The sequence below is a fragment of the Xiphias gladius genome, chromosome 12 (genome assembly GCF_016859285.1).
Source record: "Xiphias gladius isolate SHS-SW01 ecotype Sanya breed wild chromosome 12, ASM1685928v1, whole genome shotgun sequence".
Lineage (NCBI taxonomy): Eukaryota > Metazoa > Chordata > Actinopteri > Istiophoriformes > Xiphiidae > Xiphias > Xiphias gladius.
In genome coordinates, this window is record NC_053411.1 from 15,799,710 (window position 1) to 15,813,559 (window position 13,850).

The 13,850-nt window shown below is 42.4% G+C and overlaps 1 protein-coding gene across 2 annotated transcripts in view; it reads left to right on the top strand.

Moving 5' to 3' along the window:
- The window catches only part of hdac8 (histone deacetylase 8), a 33,269-nt gene extending 19,730 nt beyond the window's left edge, over window positions 1–13,539 (top strand). Inside the window, exons 10-11 of one of the 2 annotated variants that reach the window (XM_040141497.1) lie at window positions 1,683–1,788; window positions 10,975–13,539. In XM_040141497.1, coding sequence (XP_039997431.1) covers window positions 1,683–1,788; window positions 10,975–10,997 — 129 coding nt within the window. In that variant the 3' untranslated portion in view covers window positions 10,998–13,539. Of the gene's footprint in view, window positions 1–1,682; window positions 1,789–10,974 lie in introns of those variants that run through there. The other variant, XR_005708558.1, reaches the window with a different exon arrangement.
- The last annotated feature ends 311 nt before the right edge of the window (window positions 13,540–13,850 follow it).

Below are 13,850 nucleotides of genomic sequence, written 5' to 3' on the forward strand. Positions count from 1 at the left end.
ACCTTACTGTTTTATTTTATACTTGGTAATACACTAAAGGAAAAAAAATTCTTGACTCGAGGTCCACTCGCTAGCTTTTTTTTTCAGGGCGTTCAGCCATATCTCATAGTTTTCTTCAAAAGATGGAGTGTGCTCAGCTGTCATCACATGATTGAAGGTTTTATCATATGCAGTCATATACGGGGAAGAAACCCACATGTCAGTTCAAAGATGGCCAACTCCCTCTGCAGAGAAAGACTCTGACATGCAGTTAACAGCTCAGGAACTTGAGTAAAAAATTCTTTGTCTAACTTCTGATCACCAAGATCAAGAATGAACGTTCGTGCTCAGTTTTTAAATGCAATTTCAGAGCAGGCGATTTTGAACGGACAAATACTGAGCATCTCTTTTTAAAGAAGAGTTTTTTATAGAAGTGGTATGTATGGAAGAATATGGTGCTTTTGCTTTAGGCCTCAGTCACCTTGGCTTGCTCTGTGTGTTATGCTGAGTCTTCAGAGTCCAAGGCTTTCACAACAGTCGCTGCAGATGGGCTGACGCACTTGTGGTCAAACCTGGCCTCTTGAGTTTGTTTTGCTCTCATGGCACTGAGTCACGGCCCGACAAATTCCCTGGAAATGCATTTTTTTTCAACTGCCGTGCTCTGGTTTTAACTTCTGGTTGAACCCACTCCCTGGATTTCCACCTGTTTTTCTTTTTTTTATGTTGGCCGGCTTTGCTTTCATGGAGTCGGTCCGACTCCGCATAAAATGCCAGGAGCCTTTGGTATTTGCTGATCGTCATCTCGGACTCTATTTTGTTCGGGCTGGTGAGGCCCAGGCTGTCTTACTGAAAGTTTGACTGATTTGTGGTTCCTCCTCTATGTTCTGCATTACATTTTCTTTCTGTGCGTGAACCATACTTGCCATACATTTGTTTTACTTAATGAAACTTCCACAGAACACACTGAGTTCAGAAAATATAAGGAACAATGTGTCCTATTGAGTTTTTTTTTTTTTTTTTCTGGCTCTTGAGATGGTGCTTCATTGTGAGCATGTTAGCATGCTGAAGTTAGCATTTAGCTCAGTGCACCACTGCGAAAAAGTGATGCAAACATGACTGTAGACTCTTAATCTTGTCTTTATTTCCACTTTTCAAATCTATTTCAGTTAAAATACTTTTACAACTACTTCCACTCCTAATATTTGATAACTTAATTTCTATAATGCACAATGTGGGTAAATAAATCTATAAAAGGGAAGAGAAACAATAAAAAGTGGACATTGTGGTTGAGGAAACTTTTAACTGTTTTGGATGTAGATCCCTTTCTTTTTCCTTTTTTTTCAAGAAATGATCCCTCAAAACCTGTGTAAAAAATTAATCAACAGTTCACAGTCCAATTCTTCAAAGTCCAAATGGAGCCCAAAATTTTCCAGGAAAGCAGCTGCTTTCTTTAAAAAAAAAAAAAGAGAGACAACGAGGAGAAAGTGTACTTTGGCACTCTGCTGCAGCAAGTGTGCAGATGTGAGGGATGAGAGTTTGACTGTGGATAAGAAAAGGAGAAAAGAAACATCCTTTTAAAATCATTAAATCTAGATTTATCATAATCATTGTTGTGACATGATCTGTTTGTGTGTGTGTGTGCGTGTGTGTGCGTGTGTGTGTGTGTGTGTGTGTGTGTGTGTGTGTGTGTGTCTCTGTTTCAGTTTTTTACAGAATACGGACCCGACTACTCTCTGGAGATCAGTCCCAGCTGTCGACCAGACCGCAACGACACCAAACACCTGGACCAGGTCATCAGCACCATCAAAGGTGTGTGCGTGTGTGTGCGTGGGCGTGTGCGATGTGTGTGATGTGCCTGTGTTTGGTTGGATGCACAGGTGTGTCTGTGGTGTGGTCGAGGGTATGGTGGGTAAACAGATGTGTTTGTGTGCGTCTCCCTGATCCCTCACTCACCTAAAGCCCTTTAGTCTCTGCACGGCTCTTTTCATGTGTGGTTTCGTGTTCTGTTCTTGTTTCTATACGCCTCTGAGTGGGATGAAAGTACGACTTGTTCTCTTAACATCCTTTTGTGTGGGTGAATATACTCTCAGCCCCGCTCTTTTGCCCACAACCTCCTCGGTCCGTGTCCGGGTCTCGATACATGTGTTTTAATTTTTCCATCTTTCTCTCTCTAGATATTCCTTTATGTTTGTTTATGAATCTGTGAGTGTGAGTGTGTCAGCAGCCATGTGGTGAAGCCCGAAAGCTGGGCCTTTGGTCTCAGCGCTGACAGCCCGCAGCACCCGGGGGAGATCCTCCTGCAGGGTGAAACTTAGGCGAAGAGTTGAGCGGCGGGAGAATTATTGGAGGTGAGGTCAGGAACTCCCCGCAGCAGAAACAACCCGAGGAGTATTGTCTATGAGTCGAGTTTGTTTTCCAAACATCAGACTGTGTGTAGCCAAGATTCTGAGAGAGAAAGAAATCCGATTTGATGTTTCATAAATATCGAAGTTCCGGTGTGTAGAAAGTCATAACCACAGACCAAAAGTAAATCCTCCTTCCCTTCCCTCCCCCAGTGAAATGTTAGATTTGACATAGCAGTCTTCCGTACTGTGTGTGCATGAGAGTGTGTGTTACTGATTGATTGAAAGTTGCTAGAAACACTAAGAGGGGAAAAAAAAAAAAAATCTGGTGACGTCACCATGTTTTATGGTGAAAAGCGTAAGATAAACTGAGAATTTTTTTCAAAGTTTTACATCGTAGCGCCGCTGAACGCTAGAGATGGATTTTGTTTCCTCCAAACCACAGAAGTCAAAACTGGCTTTGTCTTGAAAAACATCAAACAGAGCATAAAAGTTGTTTTCAGCTCCATTTATTCTAAATTTAAAGCACTGTTTTAGGTCTCGAGGAAACTATTTTAATCTTTCTTTTTTTTTTTTCGTCCAGGAAATTTTGACTCGGCACTGTTTTGTTTTTTTTCAGCAACACCTGCTTCGGTAGTAACTGGGAATCAGTGCCTCGCTCAACAGCACCACCGCGGTAGTTGTTGAGGAACAAGGGACTGTTTTTTCACTCACCTCACCTGCTCGAACCCCTTCAGATTTAAAGAGGGGAACTTTCTAAATGTCTAAGAGCTTCTACCCACATTCAGCATGTTATAGGTTCTTGTTCTGAAGGTGGTCGTGGTCCACGCTGAAGTACAAAAAAATGTAATGAAATCTCTTCGTCTTCCTCCTCTTTTAGTTGAAATGTGTACTACTGCCACCATCAGGGATGGAGTGTGACTGGACAAATGTTTTATTTTATTTTTTTTTTTTTTTGGTTAAATCTAGCCAAACACACACAAAAGACACCACCGAAGACCAATAAATGAACTCCAAAATCAGTTCCGTTCAACCTTCTCAAAGCTGTAAAAATCCTCCTCTAACGGGGCAGGATCTGGGAATGCCCAGATATTTTAGCTCCCTGAAAACGATAAAACCAAGGTGTCTTTCAGCTGAACAGGAAAAGGAAAATTTTAGAGGCGCTGTGATCACATGTCAAATCAGTGCAGGGACATGAGTGGAGGTTAGTTTGGTCTGGGCATCGCAAATACAGACAAAAAACATGTCCATGCAATTTGAAATCGTTTACATTTGAGCAAAGAATCTGGGCTTATTCCGAGGCCATAGGACCCTGACTTTTATTAAAATACAGAGCCGGGAGGAAAAGTGAGATTTTAAGATGACAGATCGCAGTCGGTGTGTATGTTGCTACCACCTAGAGCTAATCTCCCTACAGTAATTTTATTGGCTGATTGGGCGATTATATGCAGACCGCAAAACGCTCAGATGATTAAAGTTGTGCGAAAAATGCAAGGCAACTAGACGAACTGCACGCTACCTGTAAAGGAAATACTTTATTTAGTGTATTTTTTTCTATTTGTTCACCCTCTTGCACAAATGTTTACTTGGTTTTTATACAGTATGACAGCCAGCTATGATCCTTTTGAGTGTATTTATATCCCCTCTTCAATCTGTATTTTTTTGTCTGTTTGCGGATTTGAACAGACCTAAAGCTGTGTCAGTGACAGCACTTGTATTGTGTAATCAGCTACAGTGAAATAAAATGAGTAATCTCAGAGCCGGAGGTGAAAGAAAGTACGCTTCCTGCCATTGATGGTCAGGGGAAATACTTAGCCATGTCTGCGAAAGGCTGAGAATTGCAAGGCAGCGTTTTTGTTAAGTTTAGTTTTTACCGTCCAAACTGCGAGCCGGGACTGCCGTTGTCAGATTTATTCGCCGGGGAGGAAGCTTGAAAAGCTCCATTCTGGTGGTGGAAAACTGTGGCTCAGTGTGAATGGAAAGCCAGAATGGAAGGAGAAACTGTGTCCTCAAATTTTATTAGACATGGTATCAATTAGCAACTGAAGCCTCATGAATGCGAACAGAACAGGTCATCGTACTGACAAAAACCATGTCGGATGCTGGAGCGGTTTATCCAAACAGCATTAAGTTCCCCGCTCTGAAAAACTCCAGGTCACGTCAAATCAGGGGAACAGGAGTTTGTTTGCCGAAATTCAGTTGGTCTGTTGGCTCGCGTTAAATCATCACAACCGGAGGGGTTGAAAGTATCGCTGGTTTCCAGTCATACGGCTTTTATTAGTGGAAACAGAGGGAACGGACGGATGAACGGGTGGATGGAGAGAACAAAAGGGAGGAGAAATGAAATACAGACAAGCCAAAGATGGAGAGAAACAGGGAAATTGTGCGTTTGGCTGCTGCGTCCCATCTGCCTCTCCTGCCGTTTATCAGTTCTCTTGTTCTTTTACTTCCCTTTGCCCAGTAATTGTTAACTGCACGTCGAGGAGGGATAATTGTAAAATGAAGTGTTTCAGTGTGTAAAGTTATTGCATTTCTTTACACCTTCATCATCACTTTCAAGGTCAATCCTGTAGGGCTTGTATTTGCAGTCGGGCCAAGATGATTCCATATGTCCCTCCTGACCGTTTGTTTTCATCTTCTCTTTTTCATTTTCACCCTTTTACACCACATATGAATCCAGGAGATTTTTACCTGCTTCTCTTCTTTCTTCTCCTTCCTCCACCGGGGTTTCCTTCCTGCTCTCAACCTGTCACGTCTCTTTTATGTCCTCTCTCTTTCTTTCTTTCCTTCCTTCCTTTTTTTTTTCTGTATGTCTCTCTGTCTCTTCTATCAGTTTATTCTCTCTGTCAGGACAGAAACTACTTCCCACACAATTAGTTCTGTCGCAAAGCGCTCAACCACACAACAAGCAGGACAATAAAACCTCAACCATAAGTGAGCGTATTTCGATTTTAAACATTGGTGTAAATGTGCGCGCTTTTTTTTTTTCTCTGTATCTGATTAAAGAAAGATCTACATGTCTGCTAAATAAACTAATGCATACATACACACACACACACACACACACACACACACACACACACACCTCTAGGCAAACATATCCACATGACATCATTGGGGTGGATAAGTGTTTCTCTGGTTTTGGAAGAGCTGTGCTGCTTATAAACACTGGTTTCCCTGAGAAACTGTGAGTTAGCCTGTTTTGCGTGCGTTGTGCCCACATCTGCTCCGTCTGCTGGCACGAATGGACTGTAAAGATTTGAATCTTAAAGTGGTAATCCTGAAAAATGCCTTCTTTTTTCATTTCCGTTCAGCATGTGTTACGTCTCTAACCCATATGTTTATCAAACTATACACATACATATGTGTATATATGCACAATATGTGCTCACAGCGCGCTGTTTTATTAGAAAATACCATTTTGTACCAGCAGGAAATGTTGCAAGGCAATTTTTGTGAAAAAGTAAATTTTGTCCTGAGGGTGACGTTTATCGAAAAGACTTAACCAAACTTAACTAAATCAAAAGGGATTTGTCTGTACGGGGGCCATTTTAGGACAACTCAAACTCATACAGACCAGTTACGCTCAGCTCCACTGAACTGAACTTGGATTAGTCTAAGTCGGACTTTAGTCAGCCCCTGGTGTCCTTAGACTCAGCTGTGTGTTGAGCTGAATGATAACGTTGTTGTTGCATAATAGCTGTGCGACTACAATGTTATCACTCAGACTTATCTTACCGGTAACTTAGTGGTAGATTAAATTTTTCACATCAGTGCCATACTTCTGCTGTTTACCTTCATGATCAAAACAAACAAAAGATAAAATAATTGCGGCTGCGATAACTTTCCAGGGTTGTAAAATCCTGTGCCAGAGTATCACAAACACCTGTGCAGTGTTTTGGCATCTGATAGGCCTTCGGATTCACGGATCTGTTACTCATACTGGACTTCATGCATCTCATTTCAGTGTCTCAACAGTGCCTGAAACAACACTCCCCCAACAGCGCAGCCCCTCGTGTTTTGTTTTTTTTAACGCAGGTCTGTTTTCGGTTTGAACGCCTGCTAAGTTGTGCTTCATTAGTTGTAATTTGAGCTGAATGCTATCGTTACCTCTCTAATTTCTCTCTCTCTCTTACATTCTCCCTCTTCTCCCTAGGTAAAGTTTGCTTACTTGCTAAAAGTAGCATGCTAACATGGCCACAGTTTACATATTTACATTTATGTTAACAACCATGCTGACATCTGGCATGTAACAGCTATTATGTTTAAATGATAGCATGGTTGCTCATGATTAGGATGTTACTTTTAGCATGTTGCTCTTTTTAGTACCTTTTTAGTGCGCTGTTGTACCACAGTAGTATCGGTTTTAGCTAAGTGCTAATGTTAGCAAATTAGCCGAGGCGTTTGGAGGTATTCGTCAAGAACTTAAGTGTCGGACAAAGGGGGAACCTCTGACCCGTGGGTGGCGCCTGATGAAAAGTCACAGTGAGACCAAACTCAGAGAGGTCCGTCCGCTGGAGTCTGGTCCACAGTCAAATATCTCCACAAATGTCGGATGGATTGCAATTTAAGTCTGGGGCAGAGGACGTGTTGGACATTATTGCCTCTAGAGCCACAGCACTAGCCTGGCTTACAAAAAAAACCCAAAAAAAAACCCCTTTCCTACCGTGTCACTTCATATAATAAAAGACAACGTGTTTCTGTCACAGACATCAGAAACATGTTGGCTTTTATTAGTGTCCCAACATAAGGCGCCCAGTTGGTACATTTTCAGCAAACGTATGTGAGAGAATCAATGAGTTATACCAAATGTTACAAGCATATTTTAAAGTTTTCTTCTTTTTAGGGAATCACTCAGTCTTTCCTGTTGTTTCTCTCTCATACACACACACACTCAGGCTCGTTAAGCGTCTGTATTAATTAAGATTTATTCGGCGATCGTCAGAGGCAACAGCAGCTGTCTGACTGTTTGTGCATTCACAGTTCTGTGTTTACGAGACTCTGGTGGCGTGATTTCCCCAGGGGCTGCTCACGTGTGTGTGTGTGCGTGTGTGTGTGTGTGTGTGTGTGTGTGTGTGTGTGTGTGTGTGTGTGTGTGTGTGTGTAAACTGCGAGCCTTTCTGTGTGACTGAATCTCATACTATCTGTGTGTGTCAGCAGGGGAAATATTGCAGCATCTTAACATCCTGCTACTCTTTCTCATTAATTCTTCCCTGTGCTGACGAGATGCTTGTCATGTCTCTCACACATAGATACACACACACACACACACACACACACACACACACACAAACACTCTTTCACACACAGACAAAATATGATACACATTCATACAAAGATATACACCCACGACTCGAAGCAGTTCACACTCAGAGAAGAGATATGTCCACATTCCGACATGAAGAAATGCCCACACACACACACACGTCCAGTATATTACCCACCCACAGACACGGTGATAGATTAACGTTGCAGGTAGTAAATTTTGGAGGCCCCCCCCCCGTGGTCGCTCGTCACTTTAGCAGAATTTACCATCTGCATCTGTAAATCAAAGAGACGCAGAGGGATGGACGCAGGGAGAGAGCGGAAGAGAGAAGAAGAGTCAGTCTGCGACCTAATGTCAGAAAATAATGAATAACACCCATGGCAAATTCCCAAAGCCCAAGGGTGATGTCTTCATAGTGTTTGTACTGCCCGTCCACGAGTCCCAAAACCCCCCAAATATTCAATTTACAATTAAAATAACAGACAGAAAAGCAGAAAATCCTCACATCGGAGAAGCTAAAACCAATTATTGGTCGGCCTTTTCCCTGACAAATCACTTCAGTTTCTGCCTGTCAACTAATCGTTTCGACAGAGACAGAGTGGGAGACGATGCGGGCGAAAGCCTTGACGTGTAGGAAGAGAGGGTTGAGAAAAAGGAAGAAGTTAAGAGAGGTAGAAAGAATATTGCACACGCTAACAGGTTTGTCCTAAATAGCAAATGAAACAGTGATAAAAGTTGATATTTTAATCAATTTAGTCTTATTATGAAGCATAAACCCTTGTAGCTGTTTTTCTGTCAGTGGTGCTGAGAGTCCGCTTGTGACTGCTCTTCCTCTTTTTACAGTTTTTCCTGTTTTTAGCTCACGTCATGATTTTGGAGACTTTTCCCTTTGTCACAGTAGGAAAAAGAAATTGCCTTGTCTGCATCCGTTACCCCAGATACTCTGTCAGCGACTGCTGCATCTGTCCTCAGCTGCCACGTGTGGTCTTCAGGGTGCCACGTGTGAGGACGGCACCCAGTATCACCCAGTTGTAGCTATAACCGGCCTTGTGGCTGTGGTTTCCGGTGATCGCTGCCTGTATTTGTGGTGGACAAACTTAAGCAAATCATGCGAAGTAGCTAAAATCACAATGCCTTGTGCGGTAAAACCCCTTCAGGCCCGGCACCTGTTGTCACGGACTAGGCCGTTGCTGGTCTCAGCCAATGAAAATGAACCGTTTTAAAAATCCCACTTTGGCCTAATAACTAAATACAATGTATTTAACCAATAAACATCATTTAACCTGCCAGGCGACAGAGTAAGGGAACTTTTTCACCTTTTAGATATTGAAATACTCTACGTGCCGACCCTGGTTTCTTGCAGTAGGTGTAATATTAACATACTGAATTCATCGTATCACAAACTGCAGGCAACAACCAAGCCTAAAAGGCAGGAGCCCTCTGACGGTTATGCATGCGCCGGATTTATTCCGTAAGAGGACGTCTCGGCGCAAGCGTGTCCTCTTCAGAGCTCAAAGACCGAAACCAAATCACAACGTGCACCCGGTCGTGCGAGCCAGTCTGTGTAAAGAAAAAAAAGACGATTAAAATGAGTTACAGAAATGTTTAGACACACTATGTAGAGATCACAGCTCCTTTACCTGTACATACTGTATGTAAAATATAAACAGTATAATTCAGGGTAAATTTCCCACAGAGAAACCAACAAAGCAATGAAAAGGATTTACAGACTAAGGGACAACAATTAAGTACGATATAGAGAGCAAAAGCTAGTAATGAATAACGGTTCAGGTTTTTTTACAAATGTGAAAAAAAATATGCCAAAGTACATCAATAGATTAACACTTTCAGTTTACAATTTATCAGTGGAAAATTCGGATTACATCAGAGTGGCAATTGGGAAAACAAAAATGTGGCGCAAAATATGAATGAGAAGAGAAATATGCGGAATATTTTACACATCTTTTACACCTCTATCCCTCGTGTAGGAGGTCTGAAGCCACTCTCCCACTGATGTGCGTCTGGGCCTTCTTGCGAGTTTGTACTGTTCATCATAGTAGAAGTTGACTTGCACAACTCTTTAATGCGGAGAATCCAGATTTCAAATTGAAACCTGAGCTAGAGCAACATATACTGCGAGGTTGTTGCGTGCAACTGAAACACCCGTCGGTGGGAAAAAATTCAGTGTGACGTTCACGGGAGAGAGCGCGCCACACCCTCTCGGTCGAAACGTCCGTCGTGTGTCGACATACGCAGACAACCAGACGTACCTGTATCCACAAATTTAAAGAATGTTTCTGTGTTGAAGGCGCCAGCGCGGTTCTGGCTTGAGTGGAGCTTTAAACCGCCAGATTCAGCGTCACCCACTCTAGAAAACAAATAGAGAGATGGAGACAGAGTGATCGGGGACCACGATGAAAAACACATGGAAGTATTAAAAACGTTTTATTTTACTGTTTTTTTTCCCCCACTGTGGTCCTCGATAAAGCCGCTGTTGTTGTTGTCACTGCAGGCAGAACATGACAGGACTCCACTGACAGCTCCACAATGGCCGACCAACAGGACATCCTCCCTCACTGCGTCAGTGAAGGGCCACGTTTGTCAGGGCAATTACTCATCCACCGCGGCTGTGTGCGTGCGTGTGTGTGTGTGTGTGTGTTAGTGTGTGTGTGTGTGTCTTAGTGTGTGTGTTAGCGTGTGCGTACGCAACATGTTTATTTTTCACAATCAGGCCATTTGACATGACAACAGACAAACAAAGCGTCATTGTTTGCATATAAACATATAAAATAAACTGACGACTAGACTTTATAATGCAGCTATTGTGTCAACTCGCTTGGGTGTGTGCGTGTGTGTGTGTGTGTGTGTGTGTGTGTGTGTGTGTGTGTGAGAGAGACATGGAAAACTATCTGTGTCCTCATGCAAATGAACTCGCAGTGTTGCTTAACTTCGTCATTTCCATATCGATTCCCTTTTTGCATGCACGCAGCAGGGCTTACCTCAGCCAGATGTTATTCTACATTTTCACTGGCACAAGTGTGTGTGTGTGTGTGTGTGTTTATGTTTGTTTGAGTGAAAATACGTGTGTGTGTGTGTGTGTGTGTGTGTGTTTATTTCTCCTCCATACTGCTTCCATCTTTTTTTTTGGTTTTGTCCTGCTGTCTAATATCTGTTTGGCCTGGTTTTGTATCCCACTTAATTTGGTGTCCCTTCTCCGTACTCCCATTTTGTGTGTGTGTGCGTGTGTGTCTGTCTGTTTGCATGTGGGTGGGTGGTTGTATGTATGTGTGTGTTGTTACACATGTGTGCACCCCCCCCACCACCACCACCACCACCACTCTCATTTCTTTCTCTCTCTCTCTCTCTCTCTCTCTCTCTTGTTTACAGGGAATTTAAAGAATGTGGTTTAGGAGCCGGCAGCCTCAGCTTCATCCACACACACACACACACACACACAAACACACCATGTTTCCAAACCAGGTCGATGCTCGGCGGTTTTAATGAAGACAATATGGAGCAGACCCCTTCGGCCCCGAGGCACGGAGCAAACGAGGGAGGGATGAAGGCAGGAAAAAGAGAGCGAGAGAAGGTTTTGGAAAACATTAGCTGAGTGTTTCCAGGGGAAAACAGTTTAATAAAGGGGGGAGGGGGGTGATGTGGTCGCTGTACAACACTCACTGTTTTTAATCCTTAGTGTTTTTGAAAGGTTATGTGTGTTTGTGTGAATGAGAGAGTTTATGGTATGTTCAATGTGGTTATGTAAAACTGAATTACAGCAGGATTTTACAGTCAGTGCACCCTGTTTTTTTTTTTTTTGGTATCAAGGGATGCGTTTGTGTGCGTCCTATTAGTTGCACATTTTAAACTAAACGGAAAAACAGATTTCTCAAGTGTCCCGTTTCACGTCCACCGCGGCGCTGCTGTGATTTTAACTCCCCGAGGACAGATGAGCGCTAAAACAGACATAAAGCGAAACGGCCACGTTCCCCGAACGAACCTGTAAAGAAAAAACAACAAAAAAAACCCGGGTTTCTGATCAGGTCCGGAAAGTCCTGCAGAGTATGTGAAACGTCCAGAGACACTTGGAAAGTTTACAAACAAATGGTCTGGAAAAGTTTGGGAAATAGCCGGTTAGAGATTTTACATTGATTTGCTCAGCCACAATGTTTTGACCCCTGGGCAAAACCTTCAAATTAAACATCTGGACAGAGATGGGAATTTTAAATGGAAAATATGCAGGGAAAGTTAAAAAAGGTTGTTTTTTTTTTTGTCTTTTTTTTTTCCACAGACAGACAAAAACAAAGATTACATGAACTTTGAGGATGATTTGGATAGAAACGGCAGTCCCCAAACTTGTTTGGCAGAACCGGAGACGAAGGTGAAATCAGTTCATTTCAGTGTGAACAAATGCGGCCGCAGCGGATTTCCCAGAGAGACCAAAAATGAAAACATCACCCAAGCTGCGTGTAGCGGCCTCAACTATACCATCATATGGCCCGTACAATAGGGCTTGCGTATCAAGCCTCACTACTTTGGTTCTGACTGTAATGTGTCCGACGCGCAGCGTATCGAAAAAAACGTCAGTAAATTTCTGATCCCGTCTTCTTACTATTTGATCCGATAGTGGCTTTGAGACAAATTGACTTCTTCTGTGAAAAACCAAAACCTTTCTGAAGGCAAATGGCACAGTTCCGTCAGAAATAAACAAATGCGGTCCCCACTCTAGTTGCCTGTAAGAGCAGCCGTAATGATAATGCTCACAGATATTATGCGACTAAATGTATAGGGAATGGATTGATCAGAAGTTTACACGTCAGACAGCAAAGATCGCCGTCACATTTCTGTTTGTAGGTCGCTAAGATCCCTACGCAAGTCTAAAAATAGATGCAAAGCTCGTGTCTGGAGAAGTTTGGAAAACAACTAAATCTTGTTGAATTTCTCCGTGTCGCATTGCTCAGCTGCCGCCGCTGCTCGTCGAGCTGCACAGTGACCGGAATCTCCAAATCCTCCTAATGACGCTGAGGTGCACGAGGGATTTGGACTCACGGTGGGGGGGCTCAGTGTTGGCATCATTAAATGCCACTAGGGAATGCTTGGAAAAGTTAAATGGATCATCATCAAGTCCTTTAATTCGGGGTTGTACTGATAATCTGGAAGTGACTCCGTCTAGTGAAAAAGGTTGAAATGACTCACAAAGTTCATATTTGTGCACAGAAAGAGCAGTTTGACAAAATAAATCCAGACTCAAGCTCCACAGACTCACTCTTGTTTTTTAGGAGCTTTCAACTGCATGTTGTGGTTTTTTTTCCCAGCTTCCAACTCCATCAGCTGCAAGATGTGGTCAAAAGCGCCAGAAAAAGCGAGTAAGTGGACCTCAAGTAAAGATTTTTTTCGTCAAACTACAATAACTGTAGTAACTAAAAACATTTTCATGCTTTAAAAGTCCATCATCGGTTCCTTTTTAAGATTCACATCAACATTTCTCTTCTTTTTTGTAGTGTTTTTTTTTTTTTTCTGTCCGTGCACGTTTTTTAAAAGGTTTTTTAAAAAGTAGAAAAACTAAAGGAAAATCCCGCCTTATCTTGCATCTTTAACTGCTGCTAAATGAAAAAGAAAAACTCATTTTAAACTTAGTGACAAAGAAAGACCAGTGGTTTTAAAGCAACTTCCACCAGTGTTTAACTCTCAATACATGTATGTGGAAACACTTTTCACAAAACTCTAAACTCACTCTCATTTGACCAACACATAAACATGAAATCTTGTGTATGAATATCCTAGCGTAAAGTTTGTCTATCGTACTGTTTGAAAAATGAAAAGAAAGTTATGTTCATGCATGAGTTTTCACAGAATTACTTTTTTTTTTCTTTTTTTTTTTCTTAACTGTTGGAGTGTTTTGATGTACATGCCACAGGCGTTTGTTGAAATAAAACACAGGAGAGCATGTTGTTGTCATGTGTCTCTGCTGGGTTTTAAGCAGTGATTTATGCAGTGTGGGCCTGGTTAATAGAGGCTTTAATGGAGAGCGTTTGAAAGAGGAACCACAAATGTCGGGCAGTTTCCTTTAGAAGTGATGTTCCCCAAATTAATGGCCTGGAAATTCACACCAAATGTAGGAGTCACCACTCAGACCTGGCATGTGCTGAGCAGAAGTGAGGTACGAGTGTGTGTGTGTGTGTGTGTGTGAGAGGGAGAGAGGATTCCCTGTGATCTTTATGAACACTGCTGTGGTCACCTCGGCGGTTTGAGCCCAACGTAGCCGA